Genomic DNA, 11088 nt, shown 5'->3' with positions numbered 1-11088 from the left:
CTCCAACTCTTCTCCCAAATAAAGAGCAGCAATAATCCGTATTTTGGGTCTGGGGGCTTACTGCTTGGTGTATGTACTTCCAGGTGGGCTCCAAGTGGGCCACCTTGACCCACAGGGAGGAAGCCCAGCCACCCCACCAAGCACCCCAGGCAGGACATATCTCTTGGTGCCTGCAGTCCCAGTAGCATCGCTCCTGGGAGGTCTGCCATGAGTCTGCCTCAGGTGGGCACCAACATTTGATCAGAACCCATCTCTGCCAACAAACATAATGCAATTTCAAGGAGTCTGAGCTGGTGGATTAGTAAGCGCCAGCCTTGATGCCACATGGAGAAATGCTTTTCTGCTGGTGAGCCCTTGGCATGAGCAGCGTGGCTGCCACCAGTGTTGGGACAGGAAACCTGGCCACACAGACAGGATGGCATGGTCCAGCTCTCCTGTCTTCAGCGATGTACTGCACATGTAGGTCTCTCCTGGGCACTGCAGTAGGTGGTCTGGCTGTGGCTGTGGGCGTCCTCAGAGTGTGTCAGCTCTTACTGGCTACCCTGGAAATTTCTTACATGATCTGATGCAATTGTTGCTTGTTCAAATGAGTTCCCTAAAGGTTTGCTTTGCTCTATCCCAGCCTGAGTTTAGGAGTAGTAAAGGGCATGCCTTGATCATTGCTGCTGCTGATGGATAATGATGGAAGAATGTAGCAGACTTCCCTTCCTCTCCTAGCTTTAACTAGCAATTTTCTTTATCTTATCTTAACCTATCATATCCTGTGCAGGCAAACAGGGAGATTACACTGCAGCTGTGTTTCTTTGGCTGTCTTGTCCTGTTGCATCCTTTGTCACTTTTTATGTTTTAGTTATTTGAACTGAGATCAGTGGAATTTCTGAATGCTTATTCTTCCCAAATATCCACACATTTCTATACCCACCCTATTCTTTAGCAGGGGAATTCATCTCCATCAGTGTCTCCATCTCTCTGGGTATTGCTGTGCCTTTAATTTCCTACATGTGAAATACAGGGAAGAGCAGTTCCCTGCCTGATAACGAAGACTTTTGAATCTATTTGTAAGTGGTTTTGTGATCTTCACAGAAGAAATTAATGAACATATATTTCAAGTTAATAATATTAATACTAACATATGTATATACAGTCTTCCCAAGGATGGTGATCACTAAAGAGGAAAAAAAAACATGCCCCCAAACAGCAAAGTTTTATTTAATTACTTTTATTAAAATAAAAATATCATGCATTAATACACATCAGACATTTCTGAGAACCAGTAATATGAAGATTAAGACTACATCATTTCTGCATAAAATAGGTTGAGCTGGTAAAAATGCAGCCTAGTATTGGAAGGGACTGGATGGAAAGATGAAAATGAGAAAGGTGCTGTAGTGGCTTTTTTTTTTTCCTGTGTACAAAGTTAATCTATAAAGACAGAAGTGATTTAATTTACTAATGATGATACCAGGGACTCATCCAGGCTGAACATGTACTGTCAGTTCCAGCTCCTCTCTTCTTTAGTGTCTTGTAGACCCAATGTATTTTGCTCTGTTACATTTAGGACCCTGCAATTCCTGTTGTATGCTATGTGTTCCACCAGTAGAATAATTAAAGACCAATATTTGGGAGATCCTGAGGCTTTATTTGTCTGGCTTTGCTAACAGAATTTATCTTTCTTGCTAGTGCCACATAACAATGAAAATGTTTTGCATGCATGTGACTCTAGTTGAGACTTTGACTTTCCTTACCACAGAGTCCTGCTGCAATGCTGTTGCACAACACATGACTATGAAATTCACAGATGGCCACAAGTATGGCTTCATAAGCCAAATGCAACATGGATGAGAATTTGAGGGATTGCTTTGACTGTACTTCTGCTTTTGCCATAAAACTGAAGTGACAACCTGCCATGCATTTTGACAGAGCAGCTTTTATTAGCGCCCTGATAAGCAGCACCTGGACTTTCATATTGCACTTCCATTTTTCACAATTGTTAGCTGTATTATTGCTCACATTATGGAACTCCAGTACCGCATATGGAGAGAGGCCAAAGAGTCTTGGAGAGAAGAAAGGGTCTTATTATTAGTTTCACTAAGCTCTGAATAAATCCCCAAGGTGACAACTTGTACGAAAATCTAAGTCAACCAATAAAGAACCCTTATTGTGAGTTCCTGTCTGGCTAAAAACCCTACAAGCTAGCCAATGAGTTTACTTCCCCCCAAATACAACAGTATATTACAATAGAGTTCTCCAAAAATTAAAAACAATTAAAAAGAATAATATACACCTCATTTTTTATCGCTCAATATACAAACAATCTTTGATCAACAGTATAAACTATTAAACCATATAAAAGTCGAGAGTTTCTTATTGTACAAATAGCACTTTCATAGTTGAGTAACTTTACAATGCTGCAAGGTACCGTCTGTATCTATGGGTATATTGCTTGACAGTTCATTAAAACCAAAACATTATTCCTTATACTCAATTGATTGCATCAATACAAAGCAGCCTAAAAAGGGGCAATGGATCCATAGGATCTCTGATTATCAAAATCACTCAACATTAGCCTTGTTTTATACTCTCAGTGAAATCAAGTCAAACATCCCATTAATTTCAAGGGGAACAGTGTTAGGAATGTAGGATTAAAAAGAAACCTAGGTATGTGAGCCAACCTTCCTACCATTGTAGGCAACTACTTCACATATTCCCTTTCATAAAATGTGAGGACAGAACTGATGCTATTTGAAATTCCACAGTCTTCAGATAGATTGCGAGAGGTCAGGAGAATGGTTTGGCTAAATTCCAGAGTGACTGGAAAAGATGTACCGTATCAGCTACATGGGAAGAAAACATTCAGCAAGTCCGGTTGATAGGTTCACAGCTGTGGTTTTGATTTTTTTTTTGTTCACTTTATTAATTAGAAAATCCATTACTTCAAAAAGAAAGGTACAGAGAGACCGCAAAGCCCACTCTGTCTTGCATCCAGACAGCCTCAACTGCAACAAAGATGAGACATGTAAGAGGACAAGAGCAAAACTGATGAAGGAGCACTAGCACCAAGACTTGGCCAAAGGTATTTTGCCTGCTGATTGCAGTGATGCAGAAGTGACGTGTCTTTTGCCGGCCAGGACCTCTGTTCTCTCTTTTCCATCAGGAAACTTTTTTCTCTGATGTTACTGAGGGTTTCCTTATCACTACTGTGATAAAGCCTACTGTCTCCACACTTTTCTCTCCTTGTCCCCTTCATCTTCCCATGTAAAAGAATGAGGGATTTATGTGCAGTACCTCTTACTCATATGAACAAACTGTAATTTTCAGTCCACCAGGCTATGGTAACACAGGTGATCTGCAAATACACACAACACCCAAAGTAGGCTGAATGTGTGACAGAAAGTAAAGCCTATCATAGAACTGCCAAGATTTCAAATCCCCCTCAAAATTAAAGTAATACATAACCAAATGTATTATCATTTTAAACTCTCACTACCAACCTACACACTTCCTCACATAAAAAGTAGTTATCTAATCATGTCTCATCTTCATATCATTGTATTTTTTCCTGATGTTGAGCCAAAGCATAAAGTATTTGTTTATTTTTTCTTGTGTCCTTGTTTAGCAATTGTGTTCAATAGACAATGAATCAAAATTGCGTAGAGGTCATAGATCTGGCCCTGAAGTGTTACCTGGTCCTAATATTTGGTTTAGTTTTCTATGGACAGGCGTCATCCTCCTGTCAAGCCCTCCTGGCACAGTGGCACTATGGACCAGTCCCAGTGAAGGATGGAGTTCTGCAGATTTCCTCTGTAATGAGATGCTGTGGAAGTGGTTGGTGATCAATACCCTATTCCTTTAAAGCAAGAAAACAAGACATTGTATCTTTGGTCCTAATGCAGCCTATTTAGAAAGCTACTTAAAGGTGTCGTGTTTTTCTTTAGTATAAACTTTCTTTTTCTATTTTTTTAAAGGCTCCTTATAAAGTTGTATGTTGGAACAAAGAGATGAAACTTACAAAAAGAACACTAGAAAATGGGATTCCAATATAGAAAATTGAATCAGTGGTGATAAAACATTACAAAGCATTCTTGCTAAGTGTTATACACAGAGTTTGACACTTCATCAGTATACAGTTTTCATCAGGAGGAGGACACAGGTACATTTTCACACTTTGTCCTGATTCAGACATTTTCTCATTGAGAAACAAGGGGAGAAATAAAAGCCGGCATCCTGTAACTCCTCATCTGGAGAGGCAGCAGTCATACTAATAGAAAATGTTGAACTCTGAATCTGAAAAATGAGTGCTTGTCTGGAAATGCAAAGTTTCTCACTGGCATCCTGGAGCACCCCCAGACAGCCCAAAGACACCCCAGGCACCTTGTGATGGGACCTGCTTGAGCTGGTTGGGGTCCTGTGACATTGCCGCAGCCCTGGCTGCACCCTCCAGACTTGGGGTGAGTGATCCCATAGCACAAAGGCTGAGCATGCTGGGTTTTGCACAGGCAATCTCTGCAGAAATGCAGTGGACTTCTTTTCAATCTGGCAGCAGGAAGAAGAGTGTGCATCTATCCACTCTCATCCACACCTGCAGGAACAGTCAATGGTTTCAGTGATGTCCTTTGGCAAATTTGGCAGCCGTCTTGGGATGGATTGGCTGGCCATGCCCCAAACCTGGTATCTCTCTCCTTGCATAAGCTACTTCCTTTCAAATAAACCATGGGAGCATATGTTGTAATGCTGGACCTTCACACAGCCATCTGATTGCGACCTGGGGGCACAGGGAAGCACCCTGAGATGTTCCAAAAACCACCAGGCACATTGTCTATTTCTAACTGCTTTCTCTAGAAAACTCACTGTGCTGTAACCTGTCAGCTGGAAACAAGAGTAAGATCCTTCCCTCTAAGATGGATTTACCCTACAAGAAGTATTGCAACATGAAGGAGATTTCCCAAGCCAACTCCCTTTGCAGCAGAAGAAAACAACCCAAGGCCCAAATGAAGTAAAGTGCACTGACAGTGTACACTGGAAAACATCAAAGTAATGTGAAGACTCTTGACTTATATTTTCATATACTTAGCAGTTATTAAAAGTCTCTGAGCATCTAGTGCTTAAATTATTATTGCAAAAACAGTTCCTTGTTATCTGCTGCTTTATGATTAAGAGACACTGAGCCCTAACTTGTGTGTGCTGTCATTTTGCCTTCCATGAGAAATTATAGTGAAAATGGAATCTTTTTTTTTTTTTTTTTTTGGATTGGTAAACTCTGCTAACTTTTAACAGTGGCTGTGGCCTGTTACATTTCCCTATTTAGTTGCATTAAAAAAAGAAAAAAAACCAGTATTTTATACCCACACCTCCTTGGAGACAACAGCAGAAGTTTTAAGTTATTTTTGGATGCTGATTTACGTAAGCTCTCAGTGCATTTATGTTTTTCTAATATTTGAAAAAACACAACTTCTGTGTCCCATTCAATAGCCTGCATTCTATACAACACTGCATCAGCAAGGTGGTCCCATGACCCCCCCCCGAAACTGCTGCCTGACCATGTTTGCTTTTACAAGCAACTGTGATGTGCATGGGGCTATTTACTGTTATATTGTCTATGAGCTGCAGTGGGGTAAAAAAAGCCAACAAAGAAACAACAACAACAACAACAACAACCAATATTTCAGCTGCTTTTTTTTTTTTTCTTTTTTTCTTTTTTTTTTTTTTTCTTCTCAGTGGCAATGGTTGGATACCTTGCTAATGCCTGTTATCCTACAAGTACCAGTACCCTGTAGCACCTGTGCCTCCAGCAACAGCCTTGGAGCTGTGCATTCCCATCCACTCCCAATGCCCCTGTATCTGCTCCTCGAGGTACGGCCCATTTATCATTTGCTGGCTTTTGAATCATTACTGAGCTGCCTATTTACATATCATGGCTTACAGGTTGCATATTTAGTAGAATTACTTCACAATTCAGCTAATCCCACAAATCTGGAATCTTCCTGTATGCTAGTATCAAGAGTTTGTGGTCCTGAATCCTTTCTTACTTTTCTCATCAGAAACAGTATATTCCAAAAATTACAATCTTTCAAACTTACATTGTTTAATTTTAGATGAATTTCCCTCTTACTAGTAATGAGTCTCTACTGAGTTATGAGTCTCTACTCCTAAATTACTTTAAAAGGGCAAGCAAATTAACCTTTAATAAATAATTTTCATGCTACATAATGCTGGTGATACATATTGCTACTTCTCAGTGACTTTCTTGTTTTAGATAGAAGGTTAAATCAAAACACCAATACATTCTTCTGTGTAATAGTGTTGGAAAGATCCTCCAGGAGAACTTGCAGTGTATGATTTTCTAGTGTTCTGCTTGGAGACATAACAGATTCAGCAATCTGAAAATTATCCATGATTTCTGTTAAAGTACATTTTCATTTTATTTACATTCCTCCTGGGGTAGTGGGTGGAGAGAAAAGCACTGCCTGTGCATACATGCTGCACACTTGTGAGAGCAACAGAATAAAGCTGCTCTCAGGAATGCACGGAGAAATCTGCCACAAGTTGGACATAGGAACTGAATTTTGGTTATTGTCTTAAACACAAACAAGTAATAATCAAATACTGCATCTTCCATAGTGCTGTAGCTGGGACTTGGTCACAGTGATACAAATCTGTGAAACAGCACACCAGGACAACTTTTGGATTTTGACCAAATATACTTCTCTACCCCAAGCTGCATTGTAGCTGATGAACTAGAGCACACACACAAGTTACTAACACATTTTCCACTGCATTACTCTTAAAAAGGGTCATTTCACTTGACCACTCTTTTCCTTTACTCCTCAATAAATCTGTAAAACCAATGTTCTAAGGATTTTCTGCTTGATCCTGGGGTCCAGATGCAATACTTAAACTGAAGCATGCAGTGATAGACTCAAAGCACAGTGGCAGCACACATTTAACAATTTCTTGCTACTTAAAGTGCTACCTCAAGTAAGTTCCCAACACTTAACTAGTTAATGGCCTTTGTACCCGAATTGCCAAATGTGCATTTGATTTCTGAGCTAATGATTTGATTAAAATAGCACTGCCAAGCTGCTTCTAAGTTACTGGCTGAATTCACACTTTGGGCATTTTACTCCTACTACCTCCATAAGAAATGTTAATGATGGAGGAGTTTAAGTTCTGTAACAGGGGTCCCTCGAAAGAATAACTGTATCACTTACTGTGGTTGACACACCCTTAACACACAGTGTCTATACACTATTAAGTTAAAATCCTAGCCTTGGCTGGTCTGCCTCTTCCACCCTGATAACCGAAGACCAGGCTGGGTGTTTAAGGAAGCAGTAGGCAGCCCTGTGTTTCAGAAAAAGACAACTTTTTCCATCACTTCAGATTACTCTTCCTTTCCTTAAACCATATTCACCGCTCCTCCTGCATTGACAGGGACTATAAAAGGTTAACCCAAGGGAGAGGTACGATGAGGCAAATAGCCTCAGCTTCTGCCCCAGCCTGATACCACAATTGGCCATATTCTGCCTTGAAGCGCAGAAAGTGTAACGCTGACAAACCCTTTTCTTTGCCAAATTATATACAGTACGGTTTCTGCTTGGAGTCCCTTTAAGAAGGGAAATAAAAGTGCTTGGCTGGAGCTACCCGTGTTTCTTGCCCTAGTCAAGTTTAATTTAGTATAGTGCATCCTGTCTGTCTCACGAATGCTCCAATTTGCCACCATTTGCATTTCCTTGACATTTAATTAAAGACTGTTAAACATTATTTGACACTTCATTTTTCAGTCACGGCAACATCTTTAACAGTTTTGTCAAAGAAAGACATTTTGACATCTCTACAGCTCCCAGAAAATGGATCAGAAAAACGTCTTGTGTTTGACCATTAGAAAACAGACCAGAGTGCTTTATAAACATCTATAAATGATTCTGTGCTGAGTTCCTCCTGTCCGCTTTTAGCAGTAGTGGTCAGTAGGTGATGTGTCCTGCCGTTCGCTCCTCATGCTATCTTTCCCCAGAGCAATCCGCCCCATCCTGCTGTGGACAGAATCTCCCATACGTCCCCCAGATGCACTTTTCCTGTTCGTGCCAAGAAGCAGTATATGGAGCCAATTTGTAAAAATCCGGTGGTTTGGAATAACTTTTTCCGTTCCAGGAATTTTGGAAAACTATTTAGTAACATTATTTTTCTTCCTGCTGGTGATCTGAGCACCACATAACAGACCAGCAGTACAAGCATCTGATCTTGTAAAAGATCCAAAAATTCTGTTAGAAACATTTATAAAAATACATGCTGTAGAAAGGAATTTGACTGTACAATGTGTACAGCTCTCAAGTTCATCCCAGAGTGGCTTCTTACCATGCTACCATTTGAAAACAAAAGGAATGCATCCATATTTCTCCTGTACAGGGAGATCTTGCTCCATTCCAACACGCATCTCAGTGCAAGGTAGGTGCCTCAGTTAATACGTGGAAATGGGCAAGAAAGGACCCAAACCGTCCTGTCAGATCGGCTTTGCAGTTTCAGCCTACACGCTGAAAAGGGAAGGTGTGCTTATTGATGCATTGTGGTTGCCATTCGTGCTGAGCAGAGTCTGTTCTTGCAGCAGCCAGGTGATTCACCACAAGTCTGGCTTGCCTCGCTGCAAGAAGAAATTCTCTATGGTCATGCTGAAGCTTCAATGTATTCACTTTTTGGTGCTGCTACCCTCAAGTACTCTGGGTTTTCTGCGGCAGGAACTTTCAAGAGACCGTTAGGTTTTGTTTCCTTCGGTAAGAAGTCCTGCTGGTAGTCAGGATTGTCCAGATTTATTTGGTGATTACCTGACTGGATCCAGTAAGGAGAGCTTTCAAAGACTGTTTTAGCCAGCGGAGACTGGTTGGTGTTGAGATACTCGGGGTTGTCCACGGCTGTGCTGTGGGAATTCTGGTAGCTCGAGTCCGTGGGGAGCTTTGAGTTTGCTGTGAGGGAGATGTTGTTGTAGATTGGATTCTGGACCATCGCAGTAGATGGCTTCTTGGGCATCAACTGGTTTACATACTCTGGAGTTCAAAACAAACAAATGGGATACTGAAAATGTAGACGTGTAACTAGTGCAGCCATTTGCATCACTCGAGGTGCAGTTTTAACCAAGCTGCAGCATGCTTTTCACACACAGCACATCACCAAACTTCCCAACTTTGCATCAGGAATGGAAGAGAGCCAAATACAGCGACTGCCACGCTGTAGCACAAAGTGCACCACCCTGGAGTACACCTTCAGGAGTTCAGTGTTCAAAGCAGCAGAAGGATGACTTTGACTATGAGGCTGCTAAATAGCTACTGCTGATTTTAGTGTTGTGTGGGTGGCTATGTCCCAGATACTGTTCTGAAATTTCAGTCAGGAAGTTTGGCTGCCAGAAGCCATTTCCCTTGAAAAATGCTTAGAGACAAGGCAAATACCTTGAAAATACAGGACAGGCAGCAAGAGAGACTCCACACCTCACTTACATGCCATCCCTTGCAGGGTCTATCAGTCTTTTCAGCTATGTTTTTTGGGGGAAGGGATAGAAGGTCGATTTATTTATTTATTTATTTATTTATTACATCAAAAGCATCATGACTGCTTAACCCAGCACCCAACTCCTTCCACAGTTTCTGGCTCACTCTGCAACTAGCCACGCTGCAAGTAAATGGGAAACGGTGAGCTTCCTTCTGTGTATCAACATCTGAAAGCAGTGAGACTACCAGAAAACTGTTTATATTGCAGAAAGGGCTTAAGGGGTGAAAAACATTTTTACAGGCTGTTTTCTGAAGTAGTAGAAAGCTTTAAACATATACCCACACAACCAAATTCCCCAGCCAGATGGCATGCATGGTAAACGTGAGGAACCTGGCTTGTGAAGGAACTGAAATCAGAGGTGGCCAGAAAAATATAAGAAAGGATATGCACATCCATTTTCACTCCTGCTTAATGAGCAAATAAAAGCAGGAAGCATTTGGACTGCTTCCTTTCTCTAGAAGAGGAAGGAAAATGACTATATTCAAGCAAGAATTGTAAGGGATATAACCAAATGGCTCGTGAATCAATGGCTCTGGGATGGAAGCGTAGGAGAGGTACTTACCCGGAGCAGGCAGAAAGCCATCATCTATGCTGTCCTCCAAGAAGTTGCCTGTTGGGTCTGAGCTGTACCTCTGGACAAAGCTGTCTTCCCTCACCGGGTGCCCCTGCTAGGTTGGAAGTGCAGAAAATCAGTATTTAAGAGACCGTTTTGAAGAAGCTGATTCACATAAATGATGTATACATGGAGGGATGGGAGTTTCAATAGGAAAATGATCTCACAGTGCTACTTCTCTTTTACAAGTCACCCCACTTACCCCATTTCTGTCGATGCAGGTTGTAGCAGAGTTGTTGCTAGTAGCGCTCTTTTAAAAAGAGAGAGAGAGAGAGAAAATATAGACACCATGAGAAACACTTCACTCTCAGATTGCTTTTTCTGTTCTCAGAGAGGAAATGTTTCGTACCAATGAACTCAGGAGAGGAGTCCGGGATGTAGATGGACTGTTGAAGAAGCCCTGGTGTGGGACGAGATACTCATCTGCATCCACAATGTCTTCCATGTCCTCCTCCTCCATCAGAGTACGATAAAACTTGGAATCTGTAGGGCTGGGCAAGTGCATCCTTTCGTCTCCCTGTGAGACAAATCAGTGTGAGAAAGGACTCGCAGTCTCCCTTTGAGTCCTCATTATCCTGTTCTCTAAGAAATTCAGTAGGAAGCCCAAGATGCAATATTTTGATCTGTATATTTAATCAAATTTACCTAGAGTTTAGGGGAATTTGGGCCTGCAATGTCTATACTGCTGGAAAATATCTGCATTTTTAAGAGGTTTAAACTCTGTTCTCCTCTTGCGATTGCAGTATGTTACTGAGCATAGACTGGGACCAGTACTAAGAAAATATTGACTGGTCTCAAAATTCTGTGTGGGGTTCTAGCTAAGCACGTTAAGACCTGGAAGGCAACAGTAGAACTTGGCCTTAAATTATCTGCATGTGTTAAATGCTAATTGCAATACATTTTCTCAACTCATGCTGTTACTGAGCGTGAGCTCTCACTGCAGA

The 11088-nt window shown here is 41.3% G+C and overlaps 1 protein-coding gene across 2 annotated transcripts in view; it reads right to left on the bottom strand.

Moving 5' to 3' along the window:
- Positions 1–1203: 1203 nt before the first annotated feature.
- Positions 1204–11088, bottom strand: part of EGFR (epidermal growth factor receptor) — a 50920-nt gene continuing 41035 nt past the window's right edge. Inside the window, exons 24-27 of one of the 2 annotated variants that reach the window (XM_035316902.1) lie at positions 10494–10661; positions 10347–10394; positions 10094–10199; positions 1204–9032 (exon numbers count right to left, since the gene is read on the bottom strand). In XM_035316902.1, coding sequence (XP_035172793.1) covers positions 8656–9032; positions 10094–10199; positions 10347–10394; positions 10494–10661 — 699 coding nt within the window. In that variant the 3' untranslated portion in view covers positions 1204–8655. The remainder of the gene's footprint in view (positions 9033–10093; positions 10200–10346; positions 10395–10493; positions 10662–11088) is intronic. The other variant, XM_035316903.1, reaches the window with a different exon arrangement.

Source organism: Oxyura jamaicensis, chromosome 2, assembly GCF_011077185.1.
Source record: "Oxyura jamaicensis isolate SHBP4307 breed ruddy duck chromosome 2, BPBGC_Ojam_1.0, whole genome shotgun sequence".
Taxonomy (NCBI): Eukaryota; Metazoa; Chordata; class Aves; order Anseriformes; family Anatidae; genus Oxyura; species Oxyura jamaicensis.
Note: the sequence above shows the minus strand (reverse complement) of the source record. Positions and strands in the feature narration are given on the sequence as shown.